Source organism: Ammospiza caudacuta, chromosome 4 (genome assembly GCF_027887145.1).
Source record: "Ammospiza caudacuta isolate bAmmCau1 chromosome 4, bAmmCau1.pri, whole genome shotgun sequence".
NCBI lineage: Eukaryota > Metazoa > Chordata > Aves > Passeriformes > Passerellidae > Ammospiza > Ammospiza caudacuta.
The window spans coordinates 4,380,241-4,398,277 of record NC_080596.1 but is presented as its reverse complement, the minus strand read 5'-3'; the positions used below and the strand labels follow the sequence as shown (position 1 = coordinate 4,398,277).

The window sequence follows — 18,037 nt, the reverse complement described above, 5'->3', positions numbered from 1 at the left end:
ACAGAGTCATGTGACATGCTTTACCAAAAACCTCCCCAAACATGCTATAAAACCCCAAATTTAAAAGAATATCTATAATACTGTACATTTGAGTTTGTATGTTTTAATCTTTAACTTTAACATCTTTAACATCACACTTGCAAGTCTTGCCTAATCCCATACTTTAATTTGAAGTGGAAATAAAGAAATGAATGGGAAAAAGTCCAGCATTTCCAGCTGCTTTTATTACACTTGATATAGATGACATGATAGCTCAAAATAGTTGTCTAAAATGTGTATTTAAAGGCTATTAAAGACTCTCAATAAATCCTTTTTTTCCTAGATTCTGATTTCTGCTCAGAGAGCCTCTTTCTACACATTTTTAATTGTATGTCTTTCCCGACATTTTATCTGTACATCTCCAAACATACAGATAAACTTAAGTTTATTAATATATATTTACACAGGAGTATGTGGAACCGCCTTAGAAAGACAATGTTTAGGCAATATAAATAGCTTTTTATTTGTATCTTTGGCTTTCACCATTCTGTACTACTTCTGTCAATGTATTTAATTTATGATACTCCTAACTCTATGTACTGCTTTTGAGATGCTAGTTACAATTCTAAAGAGTAACAAGATTTTTCAATATTTCCGGGTAAAGAAGGTCAGATTACTGCTAATTAAACCAGAGTGCAACCTATAAATATGATCCTTTGAGCACAGAAATTATGATTCTGATACCAGAATGTTTTTATTGGGTTTTTTCCTCCATTTGTAATGCATTTTTAGTGGGCAATTATCCTTAAGGCTACAAATCACAGCTTTTACATTTTATGAGGAAGAATCAATGTGTGCTTATTAGGAAGTTGGTGGCACTTATAATACAAATGGGAATTTTCTCTGCCTTTCTATTTGCTAAAATTCTCTAATCTTCCTTTCCTTCTGAGAGCCTTCATTCAATCAGCTCTATGCAGGACTTTAAAAAGCTAAGAAAAATGCTTGTTTTAATATTCTTGGATTTATTTATTTCTGAGATAATGAAATGCTTTCTTAAATTTCCATTAAAGTAATTCTGTCATAGATTTTTATAGTCTTTTAAAAGAATGAAAACATCAAGATTTGACTGATTATTGCTTGTGGGCCAGCATTCCCAAATGTATATGTGGCTTTTCTCCATAATTCAAATGAAGAATAATTTGAACCTTATTACTGAGAATTTTTGTTCTGATATCCTGCCAGTATAGCAATATAAGCCTATGCCTAGGTCTGGACAGGACACCAAACGCTAGAGAAACAAAAATTTATAGCCTGGGTATCATATGTGTAAATAAATTCTACATGCTACAAAGTCCAGTGAGAGCACAAAGAGAAGAAAGAATCCCACTTTGTCACGTTGCCATTGAATACAAAAACACTTGCTTAGAGAATGGTATTCAGATGTGCAACCACTCATGTCAAATCTCTGATTATTTAACCAACAATCAGCCATTACTTGATCAGCTGTAGATTTACCTTTTAACCAACCCCTGTGCAAGAAAATTCTGATAAGTTCATGGACAAAAATCTATCCCACTGTGTTTCTTTCCCAGGCTGGGAACTCTGATAAACAGCTTTTTGATCAATAAGTGCTGTCTAAACAGTCAAAGGCCTCGCTTTATGTAGTTATGCAGGGCCACACAGAATCACAGCTTGTTGCTGTCATTGCAATGATAGCATATGGGTATCCTTTCCATAGCTGAGCAAAACAAAATCTGGCAAACCTTACCGTCAACGACTACAATTTGAAAGAATTTTTTTCTGACAGTTATCTATACATCATATAAACTTAATAAGTCTTGAAGAATCAGTCAAAATTTACTCTATTATGATTTCATAGAATATTTTAAAAAATAGAAAATATCTGGATCCTTATTAATTAATAAAATATAATTATTTCTTGAAGATCCACCAGGCCCTCAAAGGTGATGGAAGAACAGGCAAATTTACAAAAAATAAGCTTATAAAGACATGATCCAAACTTAATGCTCACCTTAACTGTTTTCGCTCAGACCCACAAACTTTACTCCTTTTCCGACTCTGAAAATGAAAACCATGTGCCCTATGACTATGAAGAAAGCCAGAAGTTACCTGAAACACAATCTCTAAAAAACCTTTGAAAGTTCAAAGGCATGTCCTACCCTTCAATTTTCAAGGGAGGTTGCATTTTAAGCCTACATAGTCTCCCCCTGAAAACACAGATTACTTTCAGACATGCCAAATCTTGAAAGATATGAATGGCTGATATGAAAAAGGGAGACAGAGCTTATGCAAAAAGGGGCACAGGTGGGAAAGAACATGGAAAAAGAAGGCTTTAGAGAAAATAATCCAGGCCATGGCTGCACAAATAAAGTTATATTTACACAGGTGTGTAAAGGAAAAAAAAAACCAGAGCGTTTTATCATAACCCATAACATGAAACATTTACCTTGCCGTATAACAAAACACCTTAGTCTTCCAGATAAGAGAAGTCCTGCTTCAGTTTAAAGGAGAAGCTGAGTGACTCCTTCTATCATGTCTTTCATGCAATTTCCTAAGGTTTTTCTTTCATTATGCATTACCTTGCATAAAATCAAATTTATGTACAGGTAAAGCACCAAAAGTCCTGCTTAGTTTCAGAGAACATCCTGGAAGATGTTTCATTCAGTTTTTACTTAATTATTTGCACAAGATCACACATAGCATTTTTTACTATCATATTAATTCATGAAAAGAGGAGAAAACTGCACATGAAGAAATATCTTGCTGCATGAAAGGAGTGCTGCCTCTTGTTCAAAATAATTATCATCTACCTAACTTTTCATGTCAGGAGTTCCATGCCTTTTTTTCAAGCATTTGTATCAAGACGCTTTCAAAGTATCCCATTCTGCTAGGAAAAACAAACTGTGTCTGTCTTGAGTTTTACTTAAAAACACTTTCTGATCACTGGAGTAACCCTTCTCTATACTTGCTTATGATTAAATTAAATTCAATCTAAGACATTAATTCCTTCAGTTGTATATTCAGATCTAAATCTCAGTCACTCTACTGCCAGCCTCCTGCTGAATCAGTAGTCTCACTTTTTTCCTCCCAGGATGCTGTTATGTGTATTTAAAAAAAAGGAAACAAATCCAAACCACCACTTTTTTCAATACCAGAAAACTAATTGTTACATTTCAGCAAATATTAAAAAAGCTAATTTGAAAAATGTCCAGAAATTGTATTATTAGGAAGAAAGGCTAGAAAGCTGTATTCATTTGCTAAAGATGTACACAATTGCATAATCAAATAATTTTGTATGCTTTTTGTACTAATCACTTGAATAGCTGCAATAGAAACATAATTTTTAATTTTAATCTCTTTAATTAATTTTTAAGCTATAAAATATCCATTAATTGTTTAATAGAATTAAAATATTTTATTTAAACAGCTCAGTTCCTTGTTCCAATTTGTGTCATGTAGGAATATACATGAGTAAGCCTGTTTTTATTATTTGATGCATTTTAATTTACAGCTCATTCATCTAAGGAATTAGCTTTTCAGCTTCTTGAGGAGCTACTTGAAATTTGAGGATTGAAAAAGAAATTTATAAAACAAGTCTTTTATTTATATATATATATATATATATATGAATTGAGAAGCAGAAAGACATTTGAGTGACTGTGTCCCGGACTGGCAGGACAACAGGACATACAAACATCATATAGCCAACTCAGGACAGACTGCAACCTCTGGTTTGGATCCCTTCAGAAGAAGATCTAATAATTACCCACATTTAAACTGCTAGTTAAAATGGATGCATTCATTCCTTGTAAAGTTTCCTTAGAAACACTAGACTCTTAAGCATAATCTAAACAGACAGCTGGGTCCACCCTTTATGATAATGTGCCACGCAGCTTTATTAATCTGACCTTTGGAAACAAATGAGAAATTTTATACTGCCCCACCGTAATTGTTAGTGACAGGCGTTTTAGCAGCCTGTAATTTGCACTCCACTCTAACACCTACTTTCAGTTATGATGTAAACCTTAACAGGATCTGACACCATCAATCATGTTCTGGTGTCTAAGGCAAGAGACAAAAGAGCGTGCTTGGAGTAAACCAGAACACGACCTTAAAGATAATGGAACACATCAACCCTTGCTATTCAAAGGCAAAGGCAAAATATGAATACTGCAATTGTCTCAACCAGCATCTGAACAATACACAGTGCTGCAATAACTGAGAGTGAGATTTGAGGTGGAAATTGTGTTCAACAGACTCATTTTTCAATTTTTTGGAAGTCCTGATTGTCCAATAAGTCGCTTGCAAGATTTATTTTATTGGAGAAAATATGTTTCTCATGCATAATCAATAGCATTCAGAATTTGAATGCAAAAATTACTTTTGTTTAAGATGGCATGAGTATGGAAGTTTCTACTATGTAACACAAATGTGTCAGATTTTTTCTACATAAGTGTTCTTAAAAGTTTATGGCCTATAAACAGCACAGAAAACCTATATGTAAGCTATGTTGACAGCTATCAGTGTTATAAATACGCAACAAAAACTAGAAGCCTCATACCTGAATGAAAAAAGATACCCATTTACAGGTAATTATTGAAAATATATAAAAAATAGAATTTATTTCTGAATTATTCAGATTTTTGCTTCTGAATGCTATGTATTCCTCCTCAACTTCACTTTTTCTTTCATGACAACCCTTTCTCAACTTTAAATACTTCTATGAATAGTCTAATTGCATGGTCATCTTATTTCAAAAGTCCCATACCTTCTCAGTGATTTCTCATGGACATCTCCTCACAGCACTGACTCCTTCTTCACAGCACACCCTACAAATTCCATCTCTCTCCTCACCCAGCTACCCCACCCCTTTGTAGCACTCTTATTGGGCACAGCTGTGGCCTGTTAAGGGCAGGGCTGTTCCTAATCTTTGGTGATTGGTACAGCTGCAACTCCTCAGGTGTGAGACTGCCTTCTGCACTATTCTCTTACATTCTGTCCCTCCACATAATAGAACTACAGCCTACACTGGATTTTAAGTTCATATCTAAAAAAAAATTATTATAGAGCATAGATTTTAAGAATTATCTCTATGTATATCTTTTCCAGTGATATAAATACCATAGCCTCCTCTCTGTGCAGTAACGAGGTATCACAGCAGATTATTTAATACAATCAACATAGAGATAATACTGAGATCTACAGGCAAATAAAACACAATAACAAAAGTTGCTTTCTTCTAGTATAAATTCTAATATACATTTTTAGCTATTACTTGGTATACTTTTTATTTGCAAACAAACCACAAGTTTTTCCTTTAATAGCATTTGGACAGTTTTTGACACGCACTTTGCTTTTTGAAAATCTATTCTAAAAGGAAAACTTCAAGTTCTTCAGATAGGAAGATTATTTTGCTTCAGCAGTCTGTTACACCAAATGTGCGCTGCGCTTTCTATCATTCTCATTTGTTTCTTTTTGGTCATAATAATTCCCTGCTACATCACAAATAGTGTGAAACAGCCTGCTCCACCAGGTTATTATATGCCAAACTTAACTAAGCTATCTGTGGTGCTGATACAAATCATATTTTGCTCTTCATTCTGAGAATGAAGGCTCTTCAAAGGCATAGGGCACACAGAAAAGGTAGATAATACTTTAAACCAGCTAAGCTTCACAGGAAATGACCCATTTTACATTTAGATTTCCATTGTTAGCATAATCAAAGGAATATTCACTACATGTGAGAAACATGGCATGCATAGCCTACAGACACTGCACAACTGTATATATATCTCTATTAAAGAATCCAATAATACTTTTTCTGTGAATTTAGTGCAAACCTTCAGCGCTCAAGAGCAAATTCAAATTACCTCATATAGCCATCTGTGGTTCGTATACCTCTTTTAAGATGAAAGAGGTAAATGAAAGCCATTCTTGAAAATACACATTGTCTTAAGCACAAAAAAGAATCTAAATATATAAAACTACAAAGCTTTTAGCATTAATTTTTAACTTTAAAAGCTCAACATTATTAATAATAAAAGAATAGACTAACTTAAAGTCAAGTCACTTTAATTAGCTCTTCTCAGCCTACTCCTGAAACAACACAAGAAATTACCCAAAACATTTATTTTCACTATAACATTCAAGTTAAACAATAGCTACTCTTACATGGAAGCTTCAAAAAAAAAAAAAAGAAACTCTATTGCTATTCAAAGTCTTTTTTGGGTCACACAACATTAAAATTCAGACTACCAATACATTTAAATTTAAATAACCAAAATTGCTCCATTCATCCTCTGAGTGACTTCTTTAAAGATAGTAAAGTCTTAATAGGAATGAATATGTATTCCAGTCAGTATTCAGCACTCCCCTCCCCTGCCAGGGCTGAATCTCTTCTCCACTGTATCTGTTCAAGTTAAGTGTTTCTGCACTACAGAGAGAAACTACACGAATACCACTGAACCTATTCTCTCCGGTGAAGTTCACAATGTCTGCTTTGAAGTAGATTTAATAATTTAACAGAATGCAACTAAATTTTAGGAGGACACAGATGAATGTTTTACAAAAAACAAAAGAGGGATACCAATCTCTTATGTTAGCTCTGCTCTGCTACTACATGTAGAAATAACCATTGCATCTCTTGTTGGAATAGATATATCATAGTGGAGAAGAGCTCTTGCCTGGAATTTTGACACAGACCATATTTTTCCCTTCCAAATTTCTGAATGTCATGAATATTACATATGAGAAGAAAATCAAACTCAGATGTACATTTTCCTGCTGTAAAGAAAATCCAGAGAAGAAAGAAATTATTTGTATGTATAATTCTTAAAGCTGCCAACAAGTCAGGCACAAAGAATTTCATCCTTTTATGAATGCAACAGACACAGTTGTAGAATATTTTTGCTGTCATATTTTCTCCACTATCATTATATATACACTATTACATAACATATATAGGATCATTTATATATAAATTATACATAATAAGTATCAGTAGTTATCTCTGTAATCATTATCAGAATATATGTGCATCCCCCACATACTTTTAAGAACTGGCAATGGAAAGTGGAAATAATGGATATGCTCTTAAGAAAAATTAAAGATGCATCTGATTATTCCAATTGATTTTTTGAATATACACTGACAACTGAGAATTTTTTGCATAATTAAATTTTTTTTTTTAGTCTCATAGCAAAAATGGACTTGGACATGTTGCAGCCAAGCAGTCTAAAGTTGGAAATAACTCCTCTGTGAAAATGCAGACATAATTTGCAACAAAACACTCAAGAAACTCCATGTGATACTGTTCCTCCCCTGATAGTAACACAATAAAACTGCAGGCAATTTTTCACTAGTATGGAATGTAGGTCTAGAATTCATCTTAAGTAAATGCTGCAATTTTGTAAAATATATGCACCATGTTGTATTCACTTGTTATTACTTTAGCCTTTTTAATTAATTTCTTGACAAAGATAAAGTGTGTTTACCTCAAGATAACAACTGGTGAGGCCATATTTGTGCAGTTTACACTGTTTATGTCCGTGGCATTACACTGGTAGCAAGTCTGACTAGGTCAATATACAAATACTGTGCTGTATTGAGAGATAGATCTCAAAATTGGATTGCAGCATTGCCCAATAATGCTTTGCTTATAAGAAATAAGAAAACATTTTCATAAATCTGTATATACAGTAGAGACCTTGCTCTGGGTGTGTACTTTCTGTGTCAGGTAATCACACTGTTACCAAAGATACCACCTAGAACTGATATCTGACACTGATTCACACACTTGACTTTCTAAAAATGAGCTTCAAGTATGCTGAAAAATAAACTCTAAGATTAACTGTTACACTAAAATTATTTTCACACATGCATAAATTTGTTTATTTTAAATGCATTTCATAATCTGAATTGATTCAGACCTTACCATTGTAATTTCTATAACTGTTAATCATGGAAAAGCCATTCCAATACAATAATAAAGAAAGAATACTCCAAAGCATTCAGTTTATAAAACTATGTCTGTAGAAGTTTTGTAAGAAAGGGAAAAGAGAATCATTCAGGTGCAGAACAGAACTCCATTTCTTATGACAATTCTTAAGTAACAAAGAGATTTGAGTTTCAGTTGACCAGGCCTTGGAGGAGAACAAAGAGGATAAAAGGGGATAGGATTTGGCACACTTAATTCAAAAATCCCATACAACTCTTCAAAGTTTATTCACTCAGGTAAATTAGAACATACTGACAAAGAAAAGAACTTCAGAACAAAAACTGTAGGTCAGATTGGACAAACATTTACCAACCTTTTGCTGCTACACATATTCTCTAAAATAGTATATTTTTTTCTGAAATGTACTGATCTAGTATAGAAGCTACCAGAGCATAACAAACCAAAACATTAGTCAGTTCAGTCCAGGAGGATTGCATTTCAAATTCTAACCACACAGAATTAATAGGGGTCCGTTGAAAAACAAATTAAGAATAATTTGTTCAATTATTTTAATATAATAATTATATTATCATTATAACATACATTATTGCATACAATATTATGGTATAATATTTATACTTCTTATAATATTAATATATTATTTTAATTATTATAATATTTTTAATAATGCTTGAGTAGAAAAACTGAATCACTGGATACATTACAGAATGTAATGAACTGTATTTTTTGCCACAGTTAATGGTTTTAACATGACAAAGGATGCTGGTATCATGTATTCTGCATCAGAACATGCATAGCTTTGTCCATTACCAAAAGTAATAACATACAGACATATTGCAGAATAGATCTAACAGTTTGTTCACCCACTGGCATTTGAGAGTATCTCCAGACACTATTTCACTTTTACAAGTTATTATTCAAATAAGGCCTTACTGATTTTGTCCCTCAAGTACCCTAAATTTTAAAATTTCCTAAGCTTTTTTCCATTTCTTCATGTCTTACATTCATGAGTGCATAGAAAAAGATTACACCAATCTGGGATTTCAAAAAAGACCAGGAATGTTGTGAAGGTATGATAAACAATTTAAAGAGGAAAAAGCAAGTAAGATATGCAGGTGATGCCTATATGATTTCTCCTCTAATTTTGGTAGCTAAAGATTAAAAAAGGAACAGATGTTTGTTAATGATATCAGAGGAGTCAGGCAATATGTTCATAATCATAGATAATTATGTTTTTGAAACTAATCTGTGAGTCAATAATGGTTTTACATTCAGATTATTAAGGTAAGCACAAAGTGAGAAGTGTTGAGTACATTTAGAAACTCAAGTTGTAATTAAAATTATGTCCGTCAAAATTCTCTAAATGGTTGAATTTTGAATGTTAGTGATGTTCAAAGCTCATATCAATAGTAGCTAGCAAACATTTTAAAACATCCTATACAGCTGGTATGCTACACGACAGGTGCTCTTAACTAAAGTAAAAAATTCTTCAAATTAATATCATTAAAATTATTTGCATGCACACTTTGAAAATGTTATGAAAAGTGCATATTTTTCAAATCTTAGGTGGAGCACTTTTTCTATCTTTCAAAAGATAGAAAAGTTCTTTAAGTTGCTAGAAGTATTAGGCAAAGTTATATTATTGTATCATTGCTCAGTATCAACACAACTGCCTTACTCTTGGCCTAAATTCAGACATTTTTCTGATTTTGCTTGTGGCTTTTTAGAAAGATATTACACATTGTTTCTCTATACTGAAACAAATTTTTTAATTCTCAAAAAAAAATTCAATATTTGAATATTAGTAATTAAAACTATTACTAAGCTTAGGGACTGATCTGAAACGCTATCAGTTAGCTGAAATATTTTTGTAGCTCATCATTTCCTGTGTTCCAGTGTTTTTTCTGTGAAAAGGAATTGAGATGCCTTTAAGATTTGGCAAATAGTTAAAATGGGTCAACCTTCTGGTACTTCAGAAGTAAAATTTTTTCAGAATTATATTGTCAGAAACTATTTCTACTTTAAAGTTTATAACATTATTTATTAAAAGCACATTAGTGTCTTCAAAGTCAAACATATGTGGGAAGAAAATTCTGCACACTGCTTAAATGTAACACAATTTCTGATGTTTCCAAATGACCACAAAAACTTTCCATTTTATCTTCCACTACAGGTTTGGAAACAAAACATTCTTTTGTCTGAAGGAGTTAACACTGGAAAACAAAGGTAAGGAAGGTCAAATGGAACTTCAAGCTAGCAATTAAAAGTTAGCAAGGTTTGGTTGGTAATTGCCTTGTTATTTCTTTCACATTACAGAAGTGTTATAAAACTAATTTCATTTGTATTTTGCCCTGGTGATAATCATTTTCACATACAAAAAATTCTTGGAAGCATAAGGAAGTTTGCCAACATCCATTAAAACTGTAAAATGTTAACAAATACTAGTATTTTACATAAAAGTGTTGCTTTTCTCAAGCAGCGTACAAAAAGATCTGTTACCTGTTAAGTAAAACAGGAAAAAGAATATCACAGATCAGAAAGAGATGGGACTAGTGTCAGAACAGGGGTGTTTGAGTATTGGCTTCTATTCTGGTGTGATTGACTTAGAGGCTGAAAACAGAAGCAACAGATGGGAAAAACAAACAGTTCAGAGATGTATCAGGAGAAAAAAAAACACTACAGAACAATAAAAACATACTTACTAAAATAGGAATCAGATATACTTTATAGGATTTTTTTATAAATTAGTTGAAATGAAAATTCATAGGTATTTATAATGTAATAAAAGATGCAGAATGCTCCTTTATACTAATATATTGATCCTGCTGAAGTCAAAAAGCATTTGACTTGACTTATGCTGCAAGATCTTCCCCTCTTAAAAATACAATCTAATGAAATTATTAATAAAAATTAGATACTGAACTACTGACTTCCATCGAAGTTATAGGGCACAACAGAGACATCAGCATTTCACTTGGTAAGGAGGAACTTGCCCTCTGAATTAAGAGGACAAGATTGCTTCTGAAAGCATCAGAACTGTTAAGAAACCACAGAAAAAGAAAACTTTTTGTCCTTTTGCCATATGAAGTGGCTGAAATATGTACAGTGTAAGGAATATTGTTAGAAACCCATCCCAAGAAGTTGAGGAAAATTTACGTATCTCAGAAGAACATATGCAGAGCACAAAACATTTAGACACTGCATACAAACTGCAGTTACCTGTTGACAAGGCAAAAATGCTCATGCTGAAACATTTATTTAGTCCTGTTTCATCTGAACCAACCAGTATTTTAAGTAGAAAGTTATATTTCACTTGTAGCATATAAAATGTTAAAATTCTATCTTTTTGAAACTTTGCAATTACATGGATAAAGAACACATGAAAACAAATAAATTCAAAGAATATGAAAAGAGAATACCATAAAAAACCCCAATAATGAACTCACCTCAAAATAGCATTATGCAATAAAGTATATCTGTAGATACATACATGTTTCAAAGACTACTCTGTGCATAATTAGTCTTCCAGACCACTGAAATCTTCCAAGTTGAATTGTCAGTTTAGGCAGAGACAAACATATCTTGCAGGAAGTTTTGTAGGTTAAATATTTCCTTAAGTGATGTTACAGATAAAATCACATCAAATTTTGTGCAGCTCAGCACCAATATCACTGCCTAGCTGGAGAAAATGGATATCTCCCTTCAAGTTGAGTTTAATGGGCTCCTTTGGTGGAAGGTGTGGACAACACTTGGCAATCTTTTGAAAATTGTTTCCCTGGTTAGTTCACTAAAATAACTGCTAATGAATTAGATGGGCACTCCCATCCAGCTCATTACTTTGTTCCTGCTTTTACTCCTTGCTCACATACATGCCATGATGATCACCTGGCAACAGCATGGGGTGGGGTGTGTGAGAAAGACTGTTAAACATCATATATATCTGACATAAATCATAAAAATCCACAAAGAATGGCCCATTTCAGAATCCTTCAGTATTCACAAATCATTTATTCCTCTAATCTGATCTGAGTTGTCACAGTCTTTTTTATAATTTGTATTAAGTCATCAGACAAGAAAGCATTTTGAACAATATATCATGGATACACTCACTACATCTAGAGAAGATTCACCTTTATATTGTATTACCTCTGAAAAGAAAATTATAAATCACAAATGGGTGAAAATAAAGGGGATTTTTTGGTTCAGTTATTTTTCCCATGCATACCCTTCAAATGAAGGATCATAGGTCATTCAGATGATGTAAATTATGATATCATCATAAACAATCTAATTGTCCTGACACAGCTCCAATCAACCATCAGCTTTAGCTTGGCTTTAGATGTTTGTGTTTATCCTCCATGCAAGAGAAAGGAAGAAAATTGAGATGAATGAGTACTGTGATACACAAATAACTGAATTAAGAACAGCTAACTCGGGTGATATGATTACACATTGCTGCCTAAGGTAATAAAAAAGATATAGGTTGGCTTGTCACTTAATTGCCTCCTCTCTTTGCAACATTTACCTGGTGCTCTTTCTCCTATCCTCCCCTTGTATCCCTTTTAAACTATCTCATATCCTATCTCTATAAAAAACTAAAGTATCAAGCAAACAAGCTCTGCCACCACTGGCAATTTTGACTTTCATTTCTTGCTTAGTAATTTTTAATGACAAGGTTTTGATGTTCTCTCTCTTAACATACTTTGTTTTAGGAAAAAAAAAAGGTGTGAACTCTAATTTGAGTTTTGGAAGTATTAATATTCTTGATAAAATGTTGTTTCTTTAACCTGGATATTCTATTTCAGATAGTGCTTAGCCACTGGCACAGAGTAAGGTGCGGTGAAAATATCAATTGTACACAAAGACCACCCACAATGGTTGTTTTGCAAGGCAACCTATTAAGGACATTACTAATTTGTGCAAAAATTGGAATCACACCCAGTTTCAGATTTACTGAATGGAAAGGGAGAAGCTAAATTGATGGTACTGATGTTTTATGGAAGGATAATAACCAGCCATAGTCAAGGACATGAACTTGGTGAGAAACTGTGCAGCCCATCCCATCTAGTGCAGCAACCAGTGCTGTTCATCTCAGGGTTCCAAAAATAGTACCTAATACATTTACTTTCTTAATTTCAATCCCTTTCCTAAAAATATATTTGTCATTTCAAATACTAGAATACTTGGCAAACAATCCATCTAGATGTTTTTTACCAAAAATGAATGCTACATTTGTGATAATTATGAGAATGTCCACATTTTGAAAACAATTGGCACTTACCTTTATTTCTTGAGCTTTCATGATTCTTTTCCTGCTGCAATTAAGAGCAGAAAAATGTATTAATTTCAGAACTATTTATCACAAAATCATAAACAGACATGACTCAAATGAGACAGTGTAATTCCTCCTCCATCCTGCTCCAAAGTAAAATCAACTACACTTAGCCTGATGCCTAAAGAGTCCTATATAACCCATTTTTAAACTAGTGTTTTTCACTTTCTTTTTTTCCCCTCCCAAAATGACAGGGATTAAGGGCTGGAGCACATAACCCAATGGGGGCCATGCAGTCTCTGTCACTTGACCTCTGTCCTGGGAGATGCTCATAATTCAACTGCACAAGTCCCTGAAAAACTGGGATTTGTCCCATGTTTGGGTACTGCAATTCTTCAAATATTTGCTGCTATATAAATTTATTCCAGTAAAAATAGCATTAGGAATAGGCTAAATGCAAAACACTTCAAAATTTTTAAGCATTTTAGCTTTTGATAACAAAGAGAGTGTGCTGATTACCCTTTAGTACTAATTGCACTGGTTTACTTTACCTATAAACACCAAGGATTGTTATTACTGTGCTCATAACAAGTTCATTTAGCATCCAGACTGTATTTAGAAATCTATAGAAAGAAGTTAATACTTCTACACCAATACACATGTCCTTTAACATCATTTCTGTTAATATTTTCTAATTCACAGGGACATGGAAATGTTTAGTTAATGTTAAGCATAAGGCCATCTTATCCTCAAACAAGTAAAACATATTGTTCCAACATTTTTAATTTTGTGAAATAATAACTAATATGGCTAGAGATGCAGTATTTTTGTTGCTCCCTGCAAACCAATCTTACAAATCCAAGTCAATTATTATTTTCTTGTTTCTTTTCAAACAAATAAGTATGTCAAAACTTGTACGTATTTGTAAAATATGTCTTCAAATTTCTCCATTTCCATACGTTAGAAACACTAATAAGGTGTTAAAAAAAAAAGGAAAAAATTCATTATCAGGAAAATGTGATGTACTAGATATAATTTTAGTATTTCCTAAATGAAATGAATGGTATTTCCTGAAACACTGGATAAGATGTGCTGAATTTACCAGAATCAATTTTCATGCCATTCTGATTTTCATGCTCTACTAAATTTAAAGCAATAGTTTCAGTATTACTGAATTTCTTTTGCCTTTTACACTACAGTCAGCATTTGGTTTAGTGGGTCTGTCAAGTACTTTCTTCGAGTCTTCTAAAGGAAAACTTGCTTGTAATTTTTATTTTATATATGCTTAGAAGTCATGCAGTGAAACTTAGCCTTTAACAGGCCAGTGTAAACTCAGAGATTCTTGTTCATAAGAAGTCTATGCTTATTACAAAATCAACCAATCACCAAAGTTTAGAGTCAAGATGTAGCCAAGTTGTGTTAGCATTTCAGATTTTATGGGCTCCACACTGTTCAGTTCCACAAAACTCACTAGTCTTTTCTCCCTTCTTTAGTTTGAAATCAGAAAAATGGAATTTTTTGCCAACAAAGCTGCAATAGATTCTAAATACTTAATCCAATAACTGATTACCAGATCAGAGCAGCCTTGCAGGAAAGCAGAATTAAAAGTCAAATATTGATGTCAAAGGAGAAGAGAAACACTAATTAGGATGAGAATTACTTTTTAGGAAGAAGAGAATGCAAAAAACTTGGCAAAGTTTAGAGTAGAAACAAAAGGATTTAGATGAACTTTGAACATTAGAAAAAAATTGCAGGGATTTTTTTTATCGAACTGTGTTAAGATTTCAAGGAAAAGAGGCGTTAACTGAAAATATCTTTTCAGACCTTTTTTTCTAATATCTTTATTTCTTTAATTTCAGCTCAAGATTTTGGAACAAATTTTCATGGCTTAGCTTTCTCAAAACACTCAAATTTTAGTTCTGAGCTGCCATTCAAACTAGAAAGAAAATACTTTCCTAACAGATCTAAGACCAGACTTGGTGTGATATTCCTTGAGCCAAGATGCTTGGTAGCAGCAAAGGGCACCCACATAGAAAGAAAAGTCTCCATGCCTCAAGTGATTTCAAAATTAACCAGTGATTATACTAGGTGCAACATCTCTGAACTCAGAAAATAGTTTTCTGCCAAGAGAAATCTTGCTAGATAAGACTTTTCAACAGAAAACACAGAGTTAAAAAATGCAGACAAGTTTATACTGAGAGTGAATTAAATCCAGATTCCTCCTTAACATTGAGAGATAAATTATGTGAAATATTTTCTGTAGAAAATCAGTGAGAAGCAATGAATTATGCTGGTCACCCAACGTTAAAAGCACCTGTAACTTAGAAAAAATCATTTCAGATGCTCAGGAAAATAGGAACTGCTCATCCTCATGGGAAACACGCAAACAAATAAAATTTTCAGGGTCCTGGATTGTGAGAGAGGTGAAAGAACTATTGAAGCTTGCAGTATGGTTCATAATGAATAAATTGTTCATAATGACATTTATTTCCATCTGCATTTGTGCAGTGGGCTAGGATTTTAATGCTTGTTGGCCTGTAAACAACAAAATTTTACCCGCATATATTAGACAATATATGTGCCTAATATATAAATGAGCAAGCATCACAGTATTAAGTAAAACATATTTCTATTTAAACATATGTGTGGAGAACTTTATAAAAATACTATTACACACCATTCTGTTATTTTTCTCCTGTACTGGATTATGATATATAAACAAAATATTTCTATCCAACACGTTAACAATCAAAATGATATATAAATAAATTTTATATAAATACACACACAAACACACAAATATATATATGTCATCATTCATTTAATCATTCTGGATCTATCTGTCTAGAATGGTTACATGAACTACAATACCACATTGGTACCTATTGATATGAGCCATCTGTAACAGAACCAACCATTTTGCATTTTAGGATATTTTTATCTCCTTCAATATAGCAAAATACTTTTGAGTTTAACATTCTCCAAACAAATTATTCAGATAGGTTGAATGGCATTTTATGGCTCTGTGTTGCATTACAGTGTATCAGCCTGATGAAATGTATCAATGCCGAACATATTAGAACTGTAAAGAAACCTTTCCTGTGCCCAAAAGGCTGAATTTAAAGTAAACTTTTCATGGAGACAATGTCAGATTTTTTATTATGTTTGTGAACTGAAAACTATCACAGATGGTTGACCATAAAAATTACCATTCCTACAAATCCTAAGTCAGAAACTATTTCCAATATAAATCAAATGAGGCTCTGCAAATAAACTTATTTAAATATACACAAATATTTTTCCAAGGTATAAAAGCTCCTTTTCTAGTGCTATTTTTCTTTTTTGTCTTAATATACAAACACTATCAACATCTCTTAAAACGTTTTGATATCATTATTCAGAAATATCATGTTTGCTAAATAAGTTTGACATAGTACCAAGTCTTATTTAGAAGGGCTTCACATTAGCAATAAGGGGTGTAGAGAAGGATGATCAAAGGGACTCTTAATTTACTAAGAAGGTACAAAGCTATTTATAAGAAAGACCAGAGCTGATATGTAAAGGTAGATGATATTCTAGGACTAAGAAAATACACCATCCACTGAAGAAAAAGTAAAGCTCATTTCTTAGTCTCATTGAAATACACATCATGCAAATTTTGTTTGTTTTTTTTCCCTTTTTGAAAGAAAATTACTGTTTATAAACCTTGGATGTTGCACATAGAGGCATTCTGAATGCCACTTAATTCTATGTTTTTTAAAAGGCAAACTACATAACTGTATTTCATACAGAACCTCACTTATGGCTCTGCCTGAATCATCTGCTGAGGATCTGGCTACTGGTAAAGAAGAGGAGCCTTATTTTGTCTTTGGAAAACTCAGACAAAGCCTCCTTTGCTATGCTGGCTCCATTTAAAAAGTGGCTGCTGAATTAATCAAATTAATCCTAAAATAAACAAAGTACTGATTAGTATAAAGCATATGGTAGATTGTCCTTGACATGTGACAAACATTTAAAAAATTTAATAAGCATACACCATTAATTACAGAAGCTAATGAAAAAGAGTGTAAGTTACTTGCTCTTCTAACATTTTATAATGAAAAGTTACCATTAGACATATAATAAAATATAGTTGAAATGCAGAAAATAAGTTTTGTGTTCATTATCTTTATGACTAATTCTGCAGTAGGGGTACTATACAGATAATGATAACAATAGTAATAATGGAATAATTTTTATTAAAGAAAATATTTTGTTAAGAGAGGTACCAGAATAGTTATTATTGTTAAAACATGTACAAGCTATAGTAGCTGAATTAACTATATATTCACTTAAATTAATACAACAACTTTAATTACAAGAATTCTGAGTTACAAACGTACAGAAACCTTTTATTCATGAGTGAAACAGCAGCATGGTCACAGTCAGGGAGTACAAGCACACATACTTGCACAAAGCAGTCTGATAAACTATTCTCAGACCCAATTTGATCAATGACATTAGGCTGAACATTTGTGTTTCAAAGAAGTTTTATAGAATCAGACTTCAGCAGACTCTTAGCAACAGCAGTACAATTGCAATTTAAACTAGAAATGCATGCAAAGCAGAAGCAATGACATTTACATTTGTAAAGCTGTTCTGTTAAGCAGCAGTAAGCAAGGCCTTGCTTACTATGGTAGGAAAGAAAGAATGTGCAAAAAGTGAACCATTTTCCTCTTGCTCTTGTCAGAATGCTATTTACTGCAGAAAGCTTTTTAGTTTAATGTTTGCAGCAGGATTCTTGAACTGGTATTCTGCATACACAGCCC

General features: G+C 32.7%; 1 protein-coding gene across 2 annotated transcripts in view; it reads right to left on the bottom strand.

The window, feature by feature from the left end:
* The window catches only part of FSTL5 (follistatin like 5), a 270,104-nt gene that overhangs the window by 215,127 nt on the left and 36,940 nt on the right, over window positions 1–18,037 (bottom strand). For both annotated transcript variants that reach the window (XM_058803344.1, XM_058803345.1), the window contains exon 3: window positions 13,239–13,272. In XM_058803344.1, coding sequence (XP_058659327.1) covers window positions 13,239–13,272 — 34 coding nt within the window. The remainder of the gene's footprint in view (window positions 1–13,238; window positions 13,273–18,037) is intronic.